Source organism: Aptenodytes patagonicus, chromosome 2 (genome assembly GCF_965638725.1).
Source record: "Aptenodytes patagonicus chromosome 2, bAptPat1.pri.cur, whole genome shotgun sequence".
NCBI classification, from domain to species: Eukaryota; Metazoa; Chordata; class Aves; order Sphenisciformes; family Spheniscidae; genus Aptenodytes; species Aptenodytes patagonicus.
Window position 1 is genome coordinate 125,351,003 of NC_134950.1, and position 26,085 is coordinate 125,377,087.

The window sequence follows — 26,085 nt, forward strand, 5'->3', positions numbered from 1 at the left end:
ATTAGCAGAATCTGGTAAAGATTTGGAAGTGGCTTTTGACCTGAACATGAAGATTTCAGTCTCCTGATGCTGTTAAAATATTTTCAGGTTTAAGCAATGTTTATGAAGATGACAGCTTTCTGGAACTGCAATTTTACAAAAAAGAAAGTCAATTGCTGTTGTAGGCAAAATCACTTAAACTTTGCCTTTCACATAAAATGTCGGGGAGAGAGGAAATAAGCCTACAGAGAGCCTGCCTCTAATAAAAATCCCTCTCGTCTCTGCAAACTTTCTGTAACTTACTAAACTCTGCTTCTTAATGTATCTCATGTATATACATAGATATCTGTGCCTGCATGTTCGTATAGTTCCAAGTTACACGTACTGGGGAACTTTTTCATTTCCACTAGGTTGTTGCAAATTTTCGTTGTTCCATTTTACTAGGCAGCTTGCTGTCATTATACTTGGTGTCATTCACCAGGTACGAGCTTCCAAAATCTGTGATGATGACTTTGTCGTTTTACATATTCTACATGTAATATTTTAATATGTATTTTTACCTTCTGAGCTTTTCTAAGGAGAAACACTTACTTTTTTCCCAACTTACCTTTTAAAATAGGTGAAGTAAGTATCTTTCTATGAACAAATGTTTTTGTTACTCTCTTTGAGATTCATTGTTATGCAAATTGTCTTGAATATAAAATCACTATAAATCACATTTTGTAGAAACTGATGAATTGGCTTATTAGCATAGTATTTCCATAATTTGCTATACAGAGAAGATTTCCCTTCTCAGTGTTTTAGGCAAAGGTGAAATGAGATAATGAGCTTTTACTGACAAATTTGGGGATTTGAAATGTCTTGGTTTTACTTAACATGTTTAGGTGTATATCTGTAGGGATGGACATAAGAAAGCCAAAAGAGAGAGTTAAGAACAGTCTTACAACAGTGTGTTGTACATAAGGATTCTGTCCATAGATAAAAGTATTACTGAGAACTTTAATTTTATGTAACTGGTTAGATTAATTCTGCTTTTGTGCAAGATGGAAATCTTAAATAGACTTTTTGTTCAAAACAGACACATTACCATACAAGAATCTGGAATGTCAAATGATACTGAAAATTCCTGTGATTGGGTGCTAAAAGGTAAGAGTCTTTGGAGATTTTTGAATGAGTAATCAAGAGAAGAAAGTAACTACAAAGATGTTCAGTGGCAAAACCTAGGCTTTCTACTTTCCACATAAAATGAGAGCTTGTCAGTTCAGTAATACCTTTTTATTGTAATAGCGATTTGTTTCCTAATGCATATAAAATGGGTGGGTTTTGAAATGGTACAAACCTGAGCCTCACAGGGAACATCTACTTCTCTGTAGTACTTGTCTGTTGGTAGTACAGGGGTTTTTTGGGGGGGGTTGGTTGTGGTTTTTTTGACATCTCTCTGATACTTTATGCAAGGAATTCTGTTAGTTGATAAGGTGATAGTAAGACACTGAGTACTGTGATACTGCTTTGGAGTCTGACTCATAATCTCACTTCATTGTTCTCTTGTGTTCATCAGCGGACAGAATTTTATAATAGGTTTTTTCCCCAGGTTGTACTTTTGTTTTTTGTGGATGCTGTGCCCATTCCTTTGACAAACTGTTTTGTTTTTTAAGGATGCTGGTTTTTTAGAGACGGATACTTCTGACTTAATGGTTTTTTCTTGCTATTTTAAGCAGAACAGTCCAACTAGGCAGCATCTGAATGTGATTTGTTTTGTTTTCTACAGCTTACATACAGACCTACTATGCAAGGTATGTCTGATGTGGAAGTTTCTCTTAGATAGGTTGGAGGAACAGGATTTTGACTTTGAACAGAAGCCTATTACTGACACACTGGAGAAGGCACAGAGTGCTGAGACTGGTTTTGAAGGTTCTCAGTGTTTCCCTTTCTGGTGTCAGTTTGTCAGCTTGCTGTTAATCTGGCACTCTGCTGTTATGTATTGATTTTGCTGCAGACTTGAAAAGTGTCTGTGACAGTACCTCTTGTGCTGTTTTTTCATATTAATGTGTTATGTTCATGTAGAAAGATTGAGTGGTTTGGGCAGATGCAGCCTCCTGGAGAAAAAGGAGTGAATAGTGACTATTTGGGGGAGAGAAAGTTTCAGACTTCAGTGATTAGAAGGCAAAATAAAAGGTAATAAGGGTTTAAGAGCTCAGACACCATGAAATAGACACAAGTTCCCTGAGGAGAAGTAGGGAGGAAGTACACAGTTAGGCCTCTGGTGATGTAAAGAGCCAGAGGGGCCTGTGCCATGGCATCTGCAGTACTGACGTGATTGAAAGCAAACCTGGCAGCAGGTCCTGTACTATTTAGTAACTTCTGCATTTTCTTAGACTGTTGTTTTACTTCATGTTCTAATGAAGTTTGAGGCTAAAAGTCTTTGGGTCTTTTTGTGGTGCTTAAAATAAATAAAAAGGTTTAAGTAGATCCTTCTTCCCAGATCTGAGAAACTTAAGATCACATCACACTCTTAGATTAATATGCACATGGTAACTTATGTTTGATGTATGACTTTTTAAAAAGACCTGTACAGAACAAAAGAAAGGTGCCTGGTTTTGGTAATTACTGACAATTTAGGTATTTGTTTAGAAATACGTATTACTGCTTTGGTGTCTTATGTAGTGAGGTCATGGCTGCTTGTCTCAGTGGCTTCACAGTCTAAGAAGGGCAACAAATACTACAGTTAAGGTATTCTGGATGACATCAATCCTTTTCATCCTTCAAGTGGAAATCTTATGTACATTGTCTTCAAGCAGATGTGTCTTGTACTGATGATCATACAGAGACCAGTGACTATAGGATAAAAGCCTTTCCGATAATAATCTGCTTTTTCTTCCTGTATCTGGACAACGCAGTGCAGTTGAAATTAATTCATGTGATCCAATGAAACAGTGAATTTCTTTTCTGTGCAGAGCTCTTCTATTGTGCATAAACAGCTGCTTCAGAAAGCTGCAGTCAGGTGTTCTGTTCATTTCCTGTGGCATCTGCAAAAGGTGCTGAAATTTCCTGACACTGAATTCTCATTGAGTTTACTGTATTACAGGAATTTGGAGTTTCTCAGAGCTATCTATATTTAGTTCAGGATTGCATCATGTCATTATAATTAACTTATCCCCTTCTCCAGCAAAGACTAAGTCTTTATTTGCTTAGCAAATTACCATACATTCTTTGGCTGTGTTTTAATAACAAAGCTTAACTGAATTTATTTCTAAAATATTGAATTCAATATTATATAAATAATCCTGTTGTACTGTTCTACAGGGACTATTAAACAACGTACGGCTTGGATAGAATTCTAATTGCAGATTAAGTTTAATATTTATTTGAAATGGTTTGTGCTTTAAAGGTGAAATAATTTTACATATAAATTTCACATTTAGGAAGTCCTGGGAGTTCTTAAATGTCATTAGTATTAAAGCTTTGTAATATTTAGGACATAAAAGCTTTGTTGTCGTGTAGCATGGGAAACACAGAAAGTAATGTGTTTATATATTTTCAGCTAAAGATAGTAAAACCCACAACTCCTCCAAAGGAAGCAGTCCTTTGGGAGGTGTTACTGAGGACTTTCTTGAAGATGGGCAACTGAGGGATCTAGCTGAACTTTTAAAGAGTTTTGACGTGGACGAAGAGGTACTGAGAAATCATGCTTTCTGTCACTAAATAGTTTAAGAAATGATAGTCCATGTAATTGGATAATTTTAATTACTAATGCTGTTTTATCAACAAAATTTTTAATTTCCTGTAATAAAAAGAATATCAGTGTTTCATAGATTACTGTGCTATTGCCAGTGTAAGTTTTGCTTGACAGAACTTGTTTTTTTATCTTGTCACTAATAATTCATCTTGAAATTCGAAAGGAAACAAGATATTGTTATATCAGTTGTTACAGTAATTCTGTATTACCAGTTGTATGAAAATTACTGTTCCAGTGAACACCTAAGAGTACTACTGTGCATATGTGACATTTTTACATAACATACCTAGTTTTAAAAGTTGGTGTTAAATGCTTCTCACCACACAGTCTCAGAAGGATGGGGTGGTGTTGGAAAGCTGGGGAGTTGCACAGCCATCATGCATCTGAGGAGGATCATTCCGTGTCTCATTACTTGGGCAGAAGGGCCATTACATTAACATACTGACTTCCTGGCAGTCCAGAGGGAACGTGAAGCCATTTTCATGCTCACTGACTTTATCTGACCTTTCTATTCTCTCTGTCCTCCTTCCTCTAGATAATAAGTCTAAGTCTTTTAAGACTTGCTGAAGTTTTATACTATTTACTACTTTGATAATGGATTGGAATTTACATCTCACTGCCACTCAGACATAGCTGCTGATAGCATTTACTTGTTTTCCACTACTTCAAGAGTGGATAATGGTTTTAACTGGTTAAGTTAAACTGTAAAATTCACATGGCTAAAAACTGGTAAGTAATTGATAAGGTAATCAAACAGCAGGGAATCAGTTTCCCTGGCAAAATCATTATTTAAAAGCACATACAAACATTTCCTTCAGCAAATGGAAATGGGGCTGCTAACATCTGATTCGCAAAGTGAACAGTGCCATTTTGTTCCCTGACTTCTTAGAGAGGGTAAAAGGGTCTGTCAAATAGCATAGGTTACTGGAGGTGTAGTACTTGTTGCAGTACTGCCAGGTCAGTCCCAGTTGGGCTACTTCATAATGTTGTGGCTTTATAAAATCAGTGTCCTAATGTTTGCTTTTCTGTGCTGTGTTGGACAACAGTAAGTATGTACAACTAATCTCACCCAAACCTCAAACTTAACCAAACTTAAGCCACAAAATACATGCTATGGCCCTAAACCTATTCCTGTATGTGGATGGAAAACTAGCTGTGCAGACCTGGGGGGGAGTGGAATGACACAACATTTGTTGCAAGTATTCTACCGTTTGGGGTAATTTTGGGTTTTGGTTTTTTGATGGCTTTTCCAACTAATAATGCTGTGAGAATCACAGAGAAAACCCTAAAAATATTTGGAGAACTGGTAGAATGAAGTTTGGAAATCCGATGAGAGCATAGCCATCTCTAATTCTTTGGCTATCATAAATTTGTGATATAATGTGAAGTTCAAGTTACTTCATGAATAATGGACAAACAAAGCCAGGATTCCATGATGTTGTTCTGTATCAGTCCTTTCAGATTCTCACCCCCAAATATGTTAGGTGCTGTCTTTTTTCTCCATATCTTTGGGGATTTTTTACCTATACACCATGGTGCACAGCTGAGCAAAAGCCTTAGATTTCTCCCCAATACAGCTTTAAATTTTCATTAAACTTGATGGAATGTCTTTTGTGGGTTTCTACACATCTGTCAGGTACAGTTAAAATTGGGCAGTGGGCCTAAAAATTGCTGGGATTATCAGTGGGAGCAAAGAGAAGTGAAGACGTTCATGTCACCTTTTTTCCAATTAAAAAAATCACTATTTTAAAGATCACAGAGTATAATGGCAGTGTGTCCATTTAAAAAGATGGTGTAAGAGTAACCCTATAGTCCAAATTACAGTTTTTACAGTCAAGACTATATTATCACACCTTCCAACGATCTCTAACAGTTTTAAGTCTAGTGTAAAGCGTAACAGGCTTAGTAGTGCTTTGCTGTATCTGAAAGTACATTTTAAATATCTTCACAGTTCAGGTTTGCAGATGGAGTGCCTGATGTTAAACAAGAAAAAAAGGGTGAAGCTGAAAAAAGGTATATATACTGTGTTCTTCATGTAACCTGTGATGTTCCCCAGTTACTGTACAAATGAAATGTGATGTTTTTACCGAAACACCATTAGCATTTTAATTCAATTTTTCTATGTTATTGTGACTATGTGATGAAGAAAATAAATACGTGAAATAATACAATTTCACTGTGCAAAGTACAAGACAAGTTTCGTCATAGCCTGACAGGACAATAGAGGTTATTTTGTCCTCTGTCTGGTGACGAAATATAACTACTTTATGCCAGTGTCTCACCTTGGCATCTCAATGTGAGTATAGCATAAGATACATTTCCAGCCACAATAGCACTTACCAGAACTTTAAAAAAACAAACCAAAAAAACAATGAAACTTCCACCTTTCTTTTCTGCCTCTTGGGACTTTCTAAACTGATGAAAGAATTGAAAGATCTCATTCAAATTCAGGCTGACAAATACTTGAACAGCAGTAGAAAAAAGCGCTTAAAAATATGGCATGTGGAGTTAAGCACGTGCTTTACTGTTCTGCTAGCTTCAAGCTGTGCTTACAGTGTTTATTGTACATATGACTGAAAGTGTCAGACTAAGAAACTTCCACTCAACATCAGCCCAAAAATGAAGCAGAATAAGATTTTGTAGAAAAAGTATACTTAACTGATGGAATACTTCAGTAATTAGAAGAGAAATAACAGATATTTCAGAGTCATTTTCACAATAATCAAGAAACCTTAGCTGGCATAGAAGAGGGTATTGCTTTTTTCCAGCACCAGTCACATTTCTGTGACAGACTTGAAGTATACCAGAAGTCCGTTAAATGGAGAATATTGCATCTGTTCATTAAGCCACTAGAGAGCTCCAAGCTCCTCCTTCTGGTAAAACACCCATTTAAATTTACCTTAGTAGCATAAATAGTTCTTTATGCTATAGAATAAGTAGGTTATGCTGGATAAAATATGTTTGTGCAAGTGATACTGCATTACTTCACTTCCTTGGTTGAAATGCAGCACTCTGTGTGGTTAGAGAAGAGGCATTTATTTCTTCATTTGGAGTCAAACTATTTTCTCTAGTTTTACTCAAAAATGTTACCATCACAAAGTTTCATCTAGAAGAAAACGTAGTTACTGTTCTTATTTAGCAAACTCCACTTCTAGTGATGCTGTTACTTAAAAAAAAGAAATTTATTGTAGAGATATATAGTTTACAGTTCCTGGCAAAATTGTGTGTAGTTTCATGTCTAGATTAAAAAGAGAGCTGAGATTGTTATCCTGAAGGTAAGCTGCTATGAAAATCCTGTTGTGTCAGATCTGAGGCTGGCATCACAAGGAAGCATAAAAAAAATTTTACATGGTAACTTGAAAATTCTGAGTAAATAGATCTGCAGATTTTTTTCCTCTGGAGACCAATACAATACATTGACTAGAATAAAAATAAAGATTGATATTGAAGAATTTGGTTTATTAGATAGAATTTATTCTTCTCTGCCGTAGCATTTTTATTTCAAACTGTATTAAAAGCAGTCTGCAATTTAGGAAAGATTTAAATTATCCTGGCTATAAGAAGTATTAAATAGCTAGAACATGCCCCACATAGGGGATAGCAAGTCTATTTCTGTCTCCAAACAGCAAGCAGGCTGAAATGTCCTTTGTACTGTACCTAGATTCTTAATTGAAGGGGGGAGGGGAGGAAGTTCTCATGAAAGGGGATTATTTTTTTCTGTGGCTTTATTTACAAATAAGAAAGAGATCACTAAGTATTTTGCGAGCAATATTTGTAGCTTATTTTGGTAAACATCACATTTTAGTTTAATTATCTGGAATGTACATATTTGGGAATAGTTAAAGGCAGAACAGTCTTTAATTGGAGTTCCCTTTGAAATCACCTACATCTTCTGCCGAGTAGAGTCAGTTATTAGGAAAGAAAACAGTTGGCTCTTCAAATGCAATTTCAAAAACTTTGTGCATTACTTCTTTGGCATATATTACATAACAGACTACTGAAAAGTAGATGTTCTTCAGAGGTGACAGAAATCATCTCAGTCTTCCTGTCAGCATAGTGGAAAAAAAAGAAGTGGTTCATGGGTGCCTTTTCTACTTATTTGTTGAATTTCATATAGTTACACTTTAGGACAGAATAATCTCCGCTAAGATCTTAATCAGATTGGACCAGGAGAGTAATGAAAGTAAAGTTGTTGGGACGCTAGCTATTTAAATTTACAGAAAGTTTTTAAGTGTTGTGTAAATTGTTGAAGAAATTCTCATCTTTTATACACTTAATCCCCCTTTTTAGGCGTTTAGTATATGGGAAAAGCACCTGTTTAATTTGGTTAAACAAATTTTTGTTTTTTAATACTCAACAGTGACTGTAAATGCAAAGGTCTTGTGAACTGTGAATTGCTATCGGGATTGCCATTGGATGCCCCGAAAGTAAATGTCCTACTCAATGAAGCTACAGTGATGAAACCCCGGACAAATGGTATCGTATTCTGTATTGGTGAACCCTCCAGACTTTATTTTTGCATGTGTTTTATTTAGCTATAAAATCTTAAGGAATTTCTTCAATTCCTGAAGGCATTGACTGGAATTTGTTTTAGTTTGCATACATAGAAGCAAAAATGCAAGCTCTCATATGATAGGTTAGTGAGGTTTTTTGGGTTGGGTTGGGTTTTTTAGCAGAATCCTATTCAGTAGGGTCAAATAGCAATCATCCTGTCTTGGTATTTATGGTTCTCAGATACTTTAATGGTACAGCAATGCCTGCATTCTTAGTGTTTTGACACATTGTGTTTGAGCCATGTTATTGGCAAGTAACTCGTTTTTCTTTATTTGTGGTCAGAGAACGTGACTGTAGATTTTCTTGGTTGGTTGTTATCTGTCAGCAAAACTTGGTTAGGGGATTTGCCCACGTTGCTGAAGGTCAGAACTTTGTTATTTATGCCAATTCAAATGTTTGTGAGGCATTCACTAGACTGGATCAAGGAAATTATTTAGATTTAATAAGCAGCACTTGATTTTGACCTGGTATATTTCACACCTGGGACAGGTACCTCTTAAGCATCTCTGCCACCAGAGAAATCGTAATGTAATGGAACTGTAGTCAAAGTTTCCTTCTCTTTTTCTTGGCACATAACAAACCTGACATTTAGCCTTAAATAAATGCATAGTTTTATTTGGCATACAAGATAGAGAAAAACAGGAATTGATTAATTATGGATAGATACTGCAGTCTGTTTATTTGCAACAGCTGTTTTGGGAATTAATGGGTTTAGAATTATTGGTTAATATGGATGTTTATAAACATGGATTTCCTGAAATGAGATCAGTGGCAGAGGTTCTTGCTTAGTTTCAAATTATACTGCCAGTCTGAGCTTGTAGAACAATTTTATCATCATGTCATAGAATCATAGAATGGTTTGGGTTGGAAGGGACCTTAAAGATCATCTAGTTCCAAACCCCCTGCCATGGGCAGGGACACCTTCCACTAGACTGGGTTGCTCAAAGCCCCGTCCAACCTGGCCTTGAACACTTCCAGGGATGGGGCATCCACAACTTCTCTGGGCAACCTGTTCCAGTGCCTCACCACTCTCATAGTGAAGAATTTTCCTTATATCTAATCTGAATCTACCCTTTTTCAGTTTAAAGCCATTACCCCTTGTCCTATCACTACATGCCTTTGTAAAAAGTCCATCTCCAGCTTTCTTATAGGCCCTCTTCAGGTACTGGAAGGCTGTTATAAGGTCTCCCCGAAGTCTTCTCCTCTCCAGGCTGAATAACCCCAACCCTCTCAGCCTTTCTTCATAGGAGAGGTGTTCCATCCCCCTGATCATTTTTGTGGCCCTCTTCTGGACCCGCTCCAACAGGTCCATGTCTTTCTTGTGCTGTGGACCCCAGAGCTGGATGTAGTACTCCAGGTGGGGTCTCATGAGAGTGGAGTAGACGGGGAGAATCGCCTCCCTCAACCTTCTTTTGATGGCCACACTTCTTTTGATGCAGCCCAGGATACGGTTGGCTTTCTGGGCTGCAAGCACACATTGCCAGGTCATGTTGAGCTTCCCATCAACCAACACCCCCAAGTCCTTCTCCTCAGGGCTGCTCTCAATCCATTCTCCGCCCAGCCTGTATTTGTGTTTGGGATTGCCCCAACCCATGTGCAGGACCTTGCACTTGGCCTTGTTGAACCTCATGAGGTTCGCACAGGCCCACCTCTCAAGCCTGTCAGGGTCCAACTGGATGGCATCCCTTCCCTCCAGCATGTCGATCGCACCACACAGCTTGGTGTTGTTGGCAAACTTGCTGAGGGTGCACTCAATCCCCCTGTCCATGTCTCCAACAAAGATGTTAAACAGCGCCAGTCCCAATACCTACCCCTGAGGAACACCACTCGTCACTGGTCTGCACTTGGATGTTGAGCCGTTGACTGCAACTCTTTGAGTGCGACCATCCAGCCAATTCCTTATCCACTGAGTGGTCCATCCATCAAATCCATGTCTCTCCAATTTAGAGACAAGGATGTCGTGCGGGACTGTGTCAAATGCTTTGCACAAGTCCAGGTACATGATGTCAGTTGCTCTTCCCTTACCCACCAACGCTGTAACCCCGTCGTAGGCAGCCACCAAATTTGTCAGGCACAATTTGCCCTTAGTGAAGCCATGTTGGCTGTCACCAATCACCTCCTTATTTTCCATGCGCCTTAGCATAGTTTCCAGGAAGATCTGCTCCATGATCTTGCCAGGCACAGAGGTGAAACTGACTGGCCTGTAGTTCCCCAGGACTTCTTTTTTCCCTTTTTAAAAATGGGGGTTATGTTTCCCCTTTTCCAGTCAGTGGGAACTTCACCAGACTGCCACGACTTCTCAAATATGATGGATAGTGGCTTAGCAACTTCACCCGTCAGTTCCCTCATCAGGTCCCATGGACTAGTGCACCTTCAGGTTCCTTAGATGGTCTTGAACCTGATCTTCTCCTATGAACCTGATCTTCTCCTACAGTGGGCAGTTCCTCATTCTCCCAGTCCCCGCCTTTGCCTTCTGCGGCTTGGGTGGTGTGGCTTGAGTACTTGCTGGTGAAGACTGAGGCAAAAAAGTCATTGAGTACCTCCGCCTTCTCCATATCCCGGGTAACCAGGTCTCATGCTTTCTTCTGGAGAGGGCCCACATTTTCCCTAGTCTTTTTTTTATCACCAACGTACCTATAGAAGCTTTTCTTGTTGCCCTTGATGTTCCTGGCCAGATTTAATTCTATCAGGGCTTTAGCTTTCCTAACCTGATCCCTGGCTGCTTGGACAATTTCTCTGTATTCCTCCCAGGCTACCTGCCCTTGCTTCCACCCTCTGTAGGCTTCCTTTTTGTATTTTGAGTTTGTCCAGGAGCTCCTTGTTCATCCATGCAGGCCTCCTGGCATTTTTGCCTGACTTCCTCTTTGTTGGGATGCATCGCTCCTGAGCTTGGAGGAGGTGGTCATTGAATATTACCCAGCTTTCTTGGGCCCCTCTTCCCTCCAGGGCTTTGTCCCATGGTGCTCTACCAAGCAGTCATTTAACAATATTTTCAGGAAGTGCAAGAAACATAGATGCTATAAAAAGCAACTGTGAAATATGACTCCAGACTACAGTAGTTTGAAATTGCTCATGTCTTTGGCCTTAAAAGTGTATACACCTGCTGAAGAGTTCTTCTAAATCTTCCTTCTTAAAATCATTTGAAATGGTTGCCAAAGCAAGAGTTTCTGTGCTAGGAGAGGGCAAAACAACCTTTTTTTCCCCAGAACTGTGCAGGCAGGATTGGCTATTTCACTTTAGTGCCTGCTCGCCTACAAATTTGACATACAGTCAGCAGGGAGAGTACAAACTGTTAAAAGGACCTGGTCAGAAACTCTATGCTGTGGGGACGGCAAGAATCTAGAGGAGAGACTTCTGAGCTCAAGTTCCCAGTGGCATTTTTCTGCAGCTAGTGGTTGATTGTTTTCTCAGTCTTTTTCCTGTCACTAAATTTATCCAATCCTGAATTTACCAAATTGCCCACCATCACTGCACAAAATTGTGTGCAGCTGTGACAGTACGTAACATTTAGATATTTAATTGTTGTACGTTGTATTTCTCCTTCCTATCCTGTGATAGTCCTATCTGTTTAGAAGGACATGCGGATTAAGAGCCATGTACCTAGTGCAAGTCTCTAGTAGAACATGCATCATTATTGGATGCTCTTTAGTAACTACAGTTTGTCAGAAAGGGCTAAGCATCCTGCCTTCTGGATACCCAGTTCTTTCAAGGGGCCAGATGGGAACCCTAGAAGCAAGGCATTCAAAAGCTCTTATTTCTTGTTAGATATGGAGTTGAAAATTTGAACTTTTATCTGCCATTATCACTATTCATTTTTCAGAAAAATAAATCTGTTATCAATAATAATTGAAGCTCTAAAACCAAGTTTCATGGTTAAGAAACCAGTAACTTACATTGGGCTTAAGCTTGATATTGCACTGCTTAAAACATAGAATATGAAAGGTTTTATTTCAATTCTGGAAAAATAGTTTAAATTTTTGGCTAGCGATGTGGGAATGCAAAGATTACTGATAAGGGGGGGTGTTTCCTTTTGAAATTAAAACTTCTGAATATTTTTATTCCATTTCTTTTCTCATCTCTGTAAGTTAGATTAGAAACCTTGGATAAAGTAGTGAAGTTTTTATTTTAAATGTGCTTACTCTTGAAGTTTGTGTGAAGTCTCAGTTTTAGGATACTTAAGAAAACTGTAACTTAAATTACTGGCTTTAGGTTGTATTAATCAAATTTTCATTATTCATTGCTGTGACTTGAAGGAACTATAAATATAAAGGAAAATAAGATAAATGAGAGTGGTTTCAGTATGATTTGTTTTATTACATGATCCATTTATTGCCCCCATCCTAATTTTTAGATTACAGATTTTCAGGAAAAAGTCCTTTACTGCCATTGCAAAATTATGGAGATTGTGAGCCTTGGAAGATGCAAAAAAATGCAATTGTGAGTTGTTAAATCCTTAATGATTTCTGATCCTTTGGCACTAATTTTGTTATAAATATTCAGACAATTCTCCATATATCTAGTCAGAAATTACAAATCTATGCATGTTTATGTTTCTACTCCTTTAAAGATGTTATCACTGAGTAAATACGATTTCTGAGAACAAAATCAATGATGAGGGGACAGCTAATCACAGTAGAGCTTTGTTGATTTCAATCTCCAGCTTAAGCAAAATCAAATAATGCTTTTTGCTTTATTGTTTTTGTAGAACTGAAAAGCAGACAAGGTTTCACAGGTTTAAGACAGACTGCATTATCCATTATGCTGGGCACTGAAAAAGGGTAAAGGAAATTGATGCCCCAGAATTCTCAGACTGTTATCCAGAGTCATGCAGGAGTTTGTCACCTTTCTTCCTCCTCTCTACTCATTGTCCGTCTCATTTAGCAGTTCTTGTATTCTCTCTGTCTGTGGTCTTCAAGACAGATTTTTGTTGTGTTAGACACTAACACGACACGACAAGGGATTCATCTTGGTCTGCTTTGAATGCTGCAAATACAGTATAGAGATGAGGGTTGTTTCAAAGGTTTAATTGTAGATCACATTTTTTGCTTTTGTTTATAATTTGTAGGTGTTTTGAAATTCTCAAAAAAAGAGCATGTTTGCTTTCAAAAAATATTATCTGTCGGGTTTTTTCTGCTTGTTTTAATTTTATTTTATCTTAGGCTTCTCATTCAGTCCAGCGGATCCTCGAGATGATTGAATTGCCCCGGAAATATTGCAGATTTTATTTCATGACTTTGCGTGGGTGTGAAAGAGCAAAATGTTGGTTTTGTCATGTTCCTGAACAAGGGGATGAAAAGGTAAAGAGATTTATTGAAGAAAGGAACAGATTTTAAGTGTGAACACTTTTTAAAATGCAAAATGACATCTCCTTTGTTCATTTATATATGAAAATGGAGTAAATTTCAGAGATTGATGAATCAAAAAAATGTTCAGAAATTCTTCCTCACAAGGTCTTTCAAAGTTCATTTTTTAAAAAATGGTAGAATTTTGAACTAGTAAACTTTTTAAGAGAACAGACATCAGCAAAAGAGCAAGAATTAGGTGGTACGAATATAGAGTACTAGAATGGGGAGATTCTGAGACATTTCAATCCCAAGCATCAGAGACCTGTAAGCAAACCCAGACTTTGTATATATTCTTAAAGTCAAAAGCCATCTATGGTATATTACTTTCTGCAAGTTTTGTGTAACAGGGGCACGTTTGTTTAAAGATGCTCTAATCTCCTTAAACGGAGCAACAATTCTCATAATATTTGCAAGCAAAAATACTTTTCCAGTGGTGGGCAAAGTAGATGTGTTTTCAAACCATTTAACAAAGAAATTATGAGTCTGTAGTACTTCCAAGAACTGTGCAAGGCAAGCTAATTGTGCTGTCATGTAATAAGATTTTGGAATTGACTGTATGAAACCAAGACTTAGGTGGTTCCGTAAGTCACTTGGAAGCAAACAAAAACATTAAAACAACTAAACAAAGACAAATGCCTAAAACTGTCCTCATCAGGTCTTACAAGATTTATTTCTTATCTACCGTCTTATTGGTATGAGTACCAATCATTGTGTACTTATCATTGGTGTCAGTAAGTAAGAAATTACAGAATCAAAATGTAAAAAATAACTTGTGGTGAACCTGTTAGACATAAATACTAAAAAAAAAAGATAGCATTTAAAGGAGCTTATCCATCTCCTTGATACCTTAAATATACTGTGTCAGAATTTTTAAAATACATCAGTGTAATTTGGTTTTATTTTTCTCAATGTTTTCTCTTTTCCTTTTTATGTCTCAAAAAAGAGCTGAGGTTTTTTTTTTTCCTAATGCTTTGTAACCCCTTTGAAAATTGACAGCTTAAAAATACTAAGATCATTTGAGAGTAATTTTGTATGGGATGTTTTCCCTTTTCCTCAATTGTGAAATATCTTTGGCAGGCTGTAGTGCATATCAGTAATTTTCAGCTAGTTTGTATGAATTATCATGGTTTGTAGTGCTTCGTTACATACAGACACATTAAAGAATTATTTGCCTAAAACTATTAAAAATCCATTCAATTTGGTTTTACTTGTGGTGCAGCACTCCAGCACGCTTACTGTTCTGCCCACCAAACCTAGCCTAACTTTCTTGGTAGTCTGGAAGTATACTTTGGGGTTTATTTGTTTGTGTATTTACTTTTTTTTTTTTAGAACTGTCCATTTAAAAATGATAATAGGCCAAGCACCTCATGGTGGCACCAAAGTACATAAATGGAAGACAGGTAGAGCAGCAACAAAGTCATCTAGTCAAATACAGGGGAAATAAATCTCTTTAGGAACTGTTATGCAGATTGGTAGTCCACTTGCTTAGTACTATGTTTTCAGTGATGATTGTTACCATAATTTTTGAAGAGAAATAGCTTTCCCCATAATGGATATTTCTTCCTTTTCAGTAAGTAACTGGTTGATGCTTTAAGGCATAACTTACTAGGATTTAACACTCTTCACAGTTGTGGTTGATCACACAACACAGCAGTGATTTAATTCATAAAAACGTCATATGTTTTGAAAATCAGCATACTTCAGCTCAGCACGTTCTGCAAGTTAACAGTTTTTATTTTTTTTAAAAGATGCCTTTAATTTCAAACAGTGAAATCTCTTTTGTATTAGGCAAAGTAAACAAAACTATTAAGACTGTGTTTTAAATACTCCCTAAAGTATTTAAAGGCAGGGGGTGGATCTTAACAATGTGTATCAGTATCTGATGGGGGGTGTAAAGAAGATGAAGCTGGACTCTTCTTAGTGGTGCCCAGTGAAAGGACAAGAGACAGTGGGCATAAATTGCAATTACAGGAAATTCAGTTTGGCTTGAATGACACTTCTGACTGCAGCATAGATAATAATTGCACAGTTAAATAAGTGGTTTGAAAACATGTCTTTATGCAAACTGTATTTCTCAGTCTGATTTTATTTTAGCTTTGTGCACCTTACTCATTAATTTTTTGGACTTGTATCCACTGAAGAAATGTTTACTTTTTGTGACTTCTTACGCTATTTTTCCTTGATCCTATGAACCTCTAACTGGAAACAAACAGCATATAAAATAGGAAGATTTCTGTCTTCATTAATGTCGCCTTGCAACTTAACGGCCTTGGGTGTGTGCTTCTGTTGTGTTGTGGGGTTTTTTTTAATCTGGCTTCCTAAAGAAATGAGACTTAAAGTTGCACTGTCCTTTTATTACTGTCTCTAACAGCTTTTAAATAATTTTTGAACCTGTTGGTCAGTTTCAGCCACATTTAATATGGAGTGGCATCTAATGGCATCTAAGTGGCATTTAATATGGCATCTCAAAGATGCCACAGGGTTCATAAACAGAACCTCTTGTAAAAAGGATCCTGGTTTTGATCTCACTGAGGGTTTTCCCCCTTACTAAACATCAGAGTGCACACTGGCTGGAAATTCTGGTGTTTGTTCTTCTGTATTAAGCACCTCTGTGCTTTACTGTAGTAAAACTCTGTTTTACTGGACAGTCGGTTGCTTGTATAAGATACACAGCCCTTTGTTACAGTTTTTATTAAATTGTCATGTTAAATGAGTTGTGGAACCAACTGATAGGTGACAGAATAGTGTGATCTATACTACCTTTTGAAAATGGGAATTGTCTCTTTTCATGTACCTTCGTTCGAAATCTATTAAGGTTAACTCAAAATTTAGAGATCCTCACATTTTTACACGGTCTGCAGGTTCAGTTACACCTTTAAAATTGAAACAACTAAATCAGCTGAAGCGTCCTAAAGCTGTAAATGAATCGCACATTTAGTTTCTTTTATGAATGTAACGTAACAAGTCCCATGATTAAATACTACTACAATGGGATTTTCCAAGCAATTTCACTCATACTTGGAACAGTCAGAGCTCCAGATGCAATTTTGGCTTTTTGGGGGAGTCAGTCCAAAGAAGGAGGAAAACAGATACCAAAAGAAAGCAAACTAACTTGCATACTGTAAGCATGTGCTAAAGTTTGTTTTGGAAATGCCCTCAGCCACCTGGGATTGTAGATTTGGATTAAATGAGTTAACCCACTGCCAAGTGACACTGCATATATATTAATGATCGAAGATTCTACATGATTTTCTGAAAGGTATATTTTAGACTATAGTTCAACAACATTATGACACTGTTTCAAAATAAAACCAATAAGCTTTATTTATATTCAACATACTTCAACATACAATTTTTGTGTTCTTTGACTTGATGATCTGAACAGGTTAATGGTTTTAAAAAAAGAACGATGTCTTGGCCACAAGCCAGTATCTCCTGCCTTGATGATAATACATTTGCTATGTAACAAACTCCATGAGTGGATCCTGTCTAATTTTGAAGTTGCATGTAAAAATAAACCTGACTTAATTCTGCAATAACATGACTACTAATTTAGGGCATCTTCTGTCTCTTGATTTTTTATTATTTCACAAAATAGTATTAAATATGACCCATTTACATTGTTGTGCAGAAAGACTGTAAATGTTCAGAAGTGACAAAGGGTATCTAAAAGGGCGGGTGGTTTTTTTCCTAACTTGGAATTCTAAAATTTAGTCTCAGTAGTCTTTGTTTCTTCATCTGCAGAGATGGAGCAAAATGTGTAAGTATCACAAAGCTGATAGTTTAAGATGCTAAGATGAGAATGTTCCGATACCAGATAACATACTAAAATATCTAGGTGTGGATTTTTTTTTTAATCAAGTGGGTCTGAGGTGAAATGGTTCATTAAATCGAGTTAGTTCTGAGTTTTTTCTTCTGTGTCCTTATGAGTGAATCTTTGTGACGATCAGTTCATTTCTAGATGATTTTTTGATTTCTTAGTTGGTACATTCATGTAATTTTTGTTTATCGTGTTTTCACTTTCACCTTTTTGCTTCCCTTTCTCTGTTTGTTTACAGTCTGCCACATTTATACTAATTCCGAAGTAACTGTATTTTCAAATTCTTTTTTTTTTGTTTGCTATGAGTATATACCCACACATGCATGCAGTTGTGGTCCCAGCAGCTCCTTTCCCAAACATTTCATCTATGTTATTTTTCTATTTGATTTGCTGTCCTTTTGACAGTGCCTTTGCCTACAGACCCAATTACCTTCTTACACCATTTGTCAGTATGTAAGGGTTAAATAGAAGCAATGTAAAGCTTGTTTCCTTATAGAACTCATGTTTGTGGGTAGTTCTTTTGTTTGGCATAAACTGAGGTAACATTTTACTATGGATTTTTTTTTCCTCTTTTTCTAGATTTGCATGGCAATACTTAGGACATACATTAGTATCAAAGAATCAGGCCTTCTAAAACGTGCAGGTATGATATAGTAGTAGCTTTTGATGTATCTTTGATGCTTAGCTTATTTACAGCAAATTAAATAGTCTGTCAGGAGAGAAATGGGTGCCACTTCAACAGTGAATAAGAAGTTCTGATTTCGAAGGAATACATCCAATCCGTATGTTTTCATGTTCAAATTTCCCATTGAGGCTAGGTATTTAGATATACAGTTATCTCAGGAGGTTGTTAGAAATCTTACTTCCATGGAAAATGAACTTGTCCTGAATGGAACTAGACTTAAGAGTAGAAATTAGTAACTGGGGCGGGGGGAGGTTTAACAGAACCAAAATTTTGTTAAGGGACTTTTGAACACCTTGGCCAAACATCAGAAATCCAAAAACTTCAGAATTAAGCTCTTGAAATGAAGTGCTGTTACAGCATGCAAACAGCTTTAGTGTAGTCCTTTCACATTACCATATATGCAGACAATTACGATTAACGCATTTTAGGGACTGTAGTTGATTCAGATCCATCTGAGCTTTTGAGTTCAGTCAGAAAGGGCTAAATTTTACTCTGCACAGTCATTCCTTTTGTATCTGTCCTGAGCAGTCTTAAGTTTTTGAAAGCTTATTAGAGAATAGTACAATGTGAACATGGGATCCAGTTGCACCCTGTGTAGTAATGTTCCCATGCTGAAATACTGAGCATTGTAATGCAGGTAACACTGGGTACCAGCAGGCTACAGTACGTGTCTATCAAGGCTAGCACTGGAACAGATTGTAAGACCATCCATCATGATAACACTGCACTTCACTTCCTAGAGCTTCGTGTCTGGAAATGCCTTAACTACCTTGATGCGCTTACCAAATCTAACCTGGTTTTGTGCATTTTTCTTGTGCTCCACCAAATCAGCTAAGCTTTCTTGAAACCTACAGGGCTTATGGTGTTCAGCTCAATGACATGAGATATTTCAGAATAGTCAGTCTGGGTCTAGTAAGGTTAATACTGTATTCAAACTGGATCCTTTCACCCGTTTTTCTCCATATCCTTGACCCGTAATATCCTGGATAATTAAGGGTTGTTACACTGCATTTAAAATTTAAGGGAATAATTTGTTTAAATAGTTAGCATCAGTTACCCCAAAGTGAAATTAATTTAATTGCTTTTTCAGTCCAAATATTTGTGAAATATTACAGAGAAGTTACTCCTGGTGTGGATTTTGCTTCTGAAGTGCTGAATGATCTTCTCATTTCTTTGCTCAAGAACTGTTTGTTGCAGGAAGTATTTCAGATATTGAATGTAACTGTACAAATCAATACACTGGTAGGTGACCTTGTAATATTTTTAAAATCTTTGATCCATAGTTTCTTAGTTTTTTGACAAATGTGCCATTTGTAGTAATAAGTTTGTTTTTACTCTGGTACTGAAATCTTGGGGAAAAAAAGAGCAATTCAAAAGTTCCTGTTATAAAAACTCTAAGCTTTCTAATTGAATGGCATTGCAAAACTGATTGTGCCTTTTTTGTCTAAATTAGCCAGCTGTAGATGTTCTTCTGAAAGTTTTTGAGCATGTGGCTTCTTTGAATATAAGAGACGCTGTGCCTACATTAATCAGTACCTTTTGTAAGGTATGAGTTTGATTGTACTAATGCTACTTCTTGGAATTTCTGAAATACCTTGCCTGTTTTAAAACTCAAACATATCACTTTAATATTATTTCAGTACTATTTTTTAAAAATTATATTGTGACTAGCTGAACAAACTGATTTTTTGGTACGGGTTTCCATTTATCCCTTACTTTTTGACTGAGATTCACTGTAACATGTTTTTCCCACTGTTGTTTGCCACTTGCCTCTGGAAATACGCAAGTGATCACAATTTTTTGTATGCTTACTTTTCTTCCCCCGGTTTGATATTACAGCTCATTGATGCTGGTATGTTCCTTGAGTTTGAACATTTTGACTATATTATTAAGTTCCTTCACCAACTGCAAGTTTCCAGTCAGGAAATAAATATTGTTTTGAACATAAAATCCAGGTATGTCTTTAAGGAGCTATTTTATAATTTTATCTGTCTAGTTCCTTCTTCAGATTCTATTTTTATAAATTTATGTAAAAACTTTAAAAGGCAATTAGAAAATGCAAATTTAGTGTTTTGGATAAAAATACTATCATATCATGCCTAATTGTATTTTAAAGTGCTGTCAGTTTACTGTGCTTCAAAGATCAAGTATTGTTAAGTCAAAACTTAGATTCTGACCCCAGTTACGATTAGTTTTTTCCATCATCATTGCACAATCTGTTCCCAGCTGTGCTACAAGTTTATATAACTGTAGTCAAATTAGAAACATCATGGTTTAATATATCATTTAGGCCTGCATAAGCAAACAGTACTTCTGCAATAAACAACCCTTCTAGGCAATAAGAGGATTAGTTATAATCTGAAGTAGTTTTCTAGTTTCATTTACTGTGCAACTGCATAAACACTTGTGCCAACACAACTAGGGAGGAGGGTCATTTTTTAAGTACTGCTGGATTATGCTGGGCAAAATGTGAAATCACAGCCCAGATCTGTTCCAAAACTGTTGATGTCTCCCCATCACTTGCACAAGATTGTGATCCTTTTTTTTTTTTTATCACCTGCATCATACACACGCACACAAGCTGAGAAACTAAATTTGCGATTCATAAAGCAACCTTTGATTCTTAGAGGAAACCATATACGCAGCATCTACTGTGTGAAAACAAGCCATCACTGTTTCAAGTGAAAGCGCTGTAAAAATTATTTGCTGCTCTTCATACTTTTCCCATAGAGTAACTTTCAGCCACGGATCTCAGTGGTTTACCAGTGCAACTTACCACACATGTTGGAGGTAATTTTTATCACTTCTCAGATCAAGAATTTGATTCACAAAGGAATGACCCCTTCCAGGTTGCCTCAGTACGTATGTGTTCTTAGCACAAACGGAGAAACAGTCTGTTATCTATGAAGACTGATCAGCTGTGCTACTTCAACTACATGTGTTAGCTTATTCATGTGTAGGTTATGTATCTCTACGTGATAGCATCACACTGGGTAGATGTATCCATTGTTTCAGTGGCGGCATCAGAATAAAGTAGTATGCTCATAGGTATTTGAAGCTGAATAGCACTTTCTTTCAAGTAATTAACTTTTTTTTTACCTTTCTGTCAGAAATACGTACAATACAGTTCTGCATTTTCTTAATGGATTGCAAGTCTTATTCATACCTTTTCAGTTACATTTCTACTGAGACAAGGGAATATTTTCTGTGAAAATAGCTCTGCTCAATTATTTGCTTAATACATGTACTGACTTCCCTTGGCATGATTGTAAATGTCTGTTTTGAGTGTCCACTTTGCATAGTGTGTAGTAAATAGGATCAAAAATCACATCAGTTTTTAGTTCATATATGAAAATTTGTTGATCACCTTCTGCTAGCGCATAGTTTAGTTCAATAGGATGTGTTAAAGTTAAGTATTAATATTTTTTCCTTATGAAAGATTTCAGGAAAGACATTTTGAAAAGAACTGGCTTTTTGACTTCAACTTGGCAGTGGCTGAAATTCAGGTACAGTATGTGCATTCTTCAAGCCTGTTGGAATACTTAAACCATGACCTCTTTTAAACCTACAAGAAATAAAAATTTCTACATAATCTAAAATTAGTGGGCTTTATTATTAAGTATATTGAGTTTATGATAAAATAATTTTATGCAAAGCCATGTTTGGGAAAGATTAACGTGCAGGGGAAAGCTGTCTTTGGCTTTTCTGTGATGTCAGTATTTTAATTTACATATTTGTCATTTTTATCTTGGTTTTGCATCTAATTCAAAGATTTTATAATTTTAAGCAATTATTTCCTATGCCTTACATTTGTTATGCTTGTAATTGGTAGTGGTACATCATTCCTCACCAAAAAAATATTTAATATATTATTTAGCAGATAGAATTCATATCTGGTATAAAAAGGCACAGTTGTAAAAGGCTGTAATTGGCAACACTTAAGCAGGTATTTTAAAGAATAAGAAAATACCATAAAAAATTCTTTAATTGGACACTTGCATCTTTCACATTCAAGGGCAGATTACTTATTATGCACAATTATAATATAGTTTACATATTATCACACTTGCTGCACAGATCCTGAGACCAAAATTTAAGAAGGGAAGTACCAGGACTGATATTTTACTCCTTTAGCACCAAAGTCATCAAGTGATCTGGCAAGCAAAAGACTAATTCATCTAGAAAATAACCATCAATTTGGCATGCATTGTGCAAAAAAAAGATAGTAAAATACTGGATGAATGCCAGTTCTTAAATAAGATGAATAATTTATGAGCTTCCCCAGTTGGGGTCATGACATAAATGGAAAAAAGATTTTAATTTCTTGAGGGACAGAAGTGATTAGCAGTCCGTGCAAGTTAGGCAACATGTAACTGTGCCATACTGAACATGGAGGTTTGTGGCAGTAGCGTTTCATCTGCATCTTTTTTCTGCTTTAAGTCTATATCCCAGGTGTATCTCTCGAATTTCACTGTATTTTCTATTTGGTGTTCTGGAAGCAGGTTTGCTTATATTTATCCCTTGCCGCCTTCACAGCATTGCAAGGAAAAAAGTGATTGGACCAAGCTGGGAGCTTTGTATGTTAATGCAAGAACTGGATGTGAACATTTTGATGATCTTCAGAAATTGTCTTTATGTATTGCTGAAATGCTAACCAGAGATTCTGAGACAGACAGACCAGGAGTTCCTTTTTGTGATTTTGCTGATGCAGGTAAAATTAAGATGCAAGAAATGCTTTTTGTTCATCCCTGTTCTTTGTAGAGTTTTTAAAAGAGGTAAAAAAACAAATTTGAATACTGTTTTCTGAATATTAGTTAATTTTATGTTACAATATTGAGGTGCAAATACAATCAGCCAAAATGCTCAATAGAAGTAATTTTCTAGTAGAAGTAAAATCCACAGTGCTTACACTTAAAGTCAAAGTTCTGAAAGAAGAACATTTGAGCTTTGTGAAATCAAGAAACCAAAATTGGTGGTCTTTTAATAAGAATGCCCTATTCTCAGGACAAAGGCAAACATATTTAAGTATTGTCATGTGAAGTGTCACACTCTTAATAGCATAAATAAACTTTAGAGCTGTAAATACAGCTATATATGTATTTGTATGTTTGAAAACACATTGAACAGGGTTACATCATGTATCTCATTAGTACCCCCCCCCCTCCCCCCCCCAGTGATTTGGATTTTCAGAATTACTTCATTCTCTAAAGAACCAAGAACTTCTGCAAGGGCTGGGTCCACAAAACACCTTCTAGTTTTTTAATAGTTCTGGCAGGTTTTCTTACCCCTTTCCTCTCTATGTCCCTTCATTTACATATCTGTATCATTCTTCCTAATAAGTTTACAGGAAACTGAGGCTCAGTCAAGTGTCAGTGGGATATTAAAGCGTTTTATAATGGATGACTCAGATCTTTTTCAACCTGTATTAACTACTAAAACGTGATGAATATTTATTCCAGATATATGACGTGACTTTTCTGACCACAGACTTTCATATTATAAAACGGCTATCACAGCTTCCAGTTGTGACACAGACAGAAGATTTTGGTGGGGCTTGGAACGTAGTCTGTCTTCCCTAGAGCAGTGGTCTCCACACTCATAGGCACCTCTATCAGTAAAAAATTTTTGAGCACCCGTCTTATTTATTTATTTATTTATAAATTATATACATGTACTACTGCACTAATATATTAAGTACATTAGAAACCATACACAAAAATAGAAATCAAAAAGATGAGATAAAGATGAAAATAAACACTACTTTTTAAAATATTTAATTTTATTTATTTTTATTTTTTAATGGTACAAAAATATTTTCTTCCCACACCTGAATGGATTGTTGTGCTCACACCCCACTTTGGAGACCACTGCTCTAGAATACCAACAGTGCTTCCAAAGTGGTTGTATAATTTTGTTGGAAAAACTTGTACTCAGTTCTGTAATTGCCAACATTTCTTCATGGTGACAGAAAATGCAAAGCTTACTTTACAAATAATGATGTTACTAAATTATGCCATTACATTTCCAAGCATCTTATGGATGAATTAGACTACTATGAAATAGTGTCTGAATAAACTATAGTTATTTACTTCTGGTGTTAAGACTTAAGAAGTTACTACTTTTAATGGCAAATATTTCAGAAAGTATATTTAATATTTTCACAACAACCGTGTTTTTCAAGTGTGTAATTTCTTTAAAACTGCATTTACATGTAAAATTAAAAAAAAAAAATTGTTTTTTTTTCTTTCCAGTAATAAAAAATTCACAACATAATGAAGCAGACAGAATTTTCATTGGAAGGATTGGGATAAGTGTCATGTATTCTTATCACAAAGTACTGCAGTGGCTAAAGGTATACTGGACTATAGGAACCTCACTGGAAGAAAAAGAATGAGTCATTTCTTTTCTAGATGTTAAACTGTGTTTCTCTAGTTGAATGGCTGGATGTGCCACCTGCCTCTGCACCATCGTAGTACTTCTTAATTGTCCAGCTGGATCAAAGCATTTTATTGTGCCTTTCTGAGCAGTAGTCTTCTATGGAGCCCGTCATTCGTCTCGCAACCTAGAAACTTGATTGTTCAGGTTCAGCTTTTGACTTTTCTGAGCTAAGGATGAATCTGGACTTAGGAGACAGGTCTTCCTGAGATTCTGGGGCGAGGTGCTGATGGGATTGTTTCCCAGAAATGCCACTTTCTTCCATCTGGCAATACTGCTGTATTCTGAGACCTCCCAACTCAAGCAATATTTACAAAAGTTTGAGTGGGCCCTTCCCTGCACTGACGATTCTGAACCTAACCTCAAATGAAATGGATAAGGCCAGGAAGACAGAAGGGAAGCATAGCAAGGGTGCTACTGCTCTTGGTGAACTCCTCATTCCCCAGGACGTCACTAGAAGTGCTTTTCTTCCATTGAATCTAGGGTTCTAAGTTCTGTGAATCTTGCAAAGACTCGGACCTCACAAAGAAATACCCTTTACAATCCTTTCTTTGCTGCCAAATATTACAAAGGGCCAGGGTTAAGAGACTAGACCTTTCACTGGATGTTTTACACCCTTTAGGCCTCATGCAGTATTGATCATAAGTTCACTGCAGCAAGATCTGTTTCAATGTTAAATTCGTCTTTTTCTTCGTGGAAGGAAGCAGTGTATACCAAGCTGGATCTCTTATACAGTGCAGTGTGACCAGTGACAACCTAAGAAATAATAAAACCACCAATGATTTTGGAGTGTATTTTGGTCAGTGATCACATTCTGAACTTACCTTTGAATCAATGGGCCTGATCCTTACAACTAATAATTATGCTGTACTGGGATGTTCCTCATCCCATACAAGATGATTTCCAGCATGTATTTTTATGAACAAAAGCAAACACTCTCCTTGTCCCCTTTTGTCTCTTGGGGTTTTTTTTGTGAATTATTGTTGAGGAACCCTTTCTAGTTTGCATCAAAGGATTAAAATGTCTTTTGTACTATTGTCTCTAGGGGATGACCTTCAGGAATTCTGTTATGTAAAACCTGTGCACTTCTCAGTCTGTTTCCAGGGTCAACCCAAGTCCCAGGTGATATTTGATAGAGGTGCTTAGTCTAGAGGCAATGCACCCGTTTTGATGAATCATTAATTTTGCAGCATCAACTTGTTGAGTTGAATGGTCTTCAGCAGGTCCCTATCAAGCTGCAGCACAGTGTGGTACTGTTTAGGAGTAAAGGGAAGGAGAGAGGGTCTTTGCATTAGCACTTTTGTAGTGCTGCACTAGAACTTTCTGAAGCATTTTTGTTCCACAAAACTCAGCAGTTAGAACAGTTAAGATATTCCTGGCCATAGAGGAGGTAGTCTAAATTCTTGGCATTGAGGAGTGGTCAGTGCTCACATGCCCATCGAAGAGCTTAGTTTGGCTTGGGTTTTGGCTGTCTTCTTCAGCAGAGACAGCATATATTCAGTGTTTGTAGGGAAATGCCTTCCATACATTT

At 36.7% G+C, this 26,085-nt stretch overlaps 1 protein-coding gene across 1 annotated transcript in view; it reads left to right on the forward strand.

Moving 5' to 3' along the window:
- The window catches only part of TOPAZ1 (testis and ovary specific TOPAZ 1), a 43,786-nt gene that overhangs the window by 9,900 nt on the left and 7,801 nt on the right, over positions 1-26,085 (forward strand). The window contains exons 4-16 of the mRNA XM_076332314.1: positions 1,058-1,125; positions 3,521-3,651; positions 5,667-5,728; positions 8,076-8,191; positions 12,621-12,706; positions 13,429-13,566; positions 18,014-18,077; positions 19,210-19,361; positions 19,573-19,665; positions 19,959-20,074; positions 21,559-21,625; positions 22,656-22,830; positions 24,371-24,471. Of these exons, the coding sequence (XP_076188429.1) occupies positions 1,058-1,125; positions 3,521-3,651; positions 5,667-5,728; positions 8,076-8,191; positions 12,621-12,706; positions 13,429-13,566; positions 18,014-18,077; positions 19,210-19,361; positions 19,573-19,665; positions 19,959-20,074; positions 21,559-21,625; positions 22,656-22,830; positions 24,371-24,471 (1,369 nt within the window). The remainder of the gene's footprint in view (positions 1-1,057; positions 1,126-3,520; positions 3,652-5,666; positions 5,729-8,075; positions 8,192-12,620; positions 12,707-13,428; positions 13,567-18,013; positions 18,078-19,209; positions 19,362-19,572; positions 19,666-19,958; positions 20,075-21,558; positions 21,626-22,655; positions 22,831-24,370; positions 24,472-26,085) is intronic.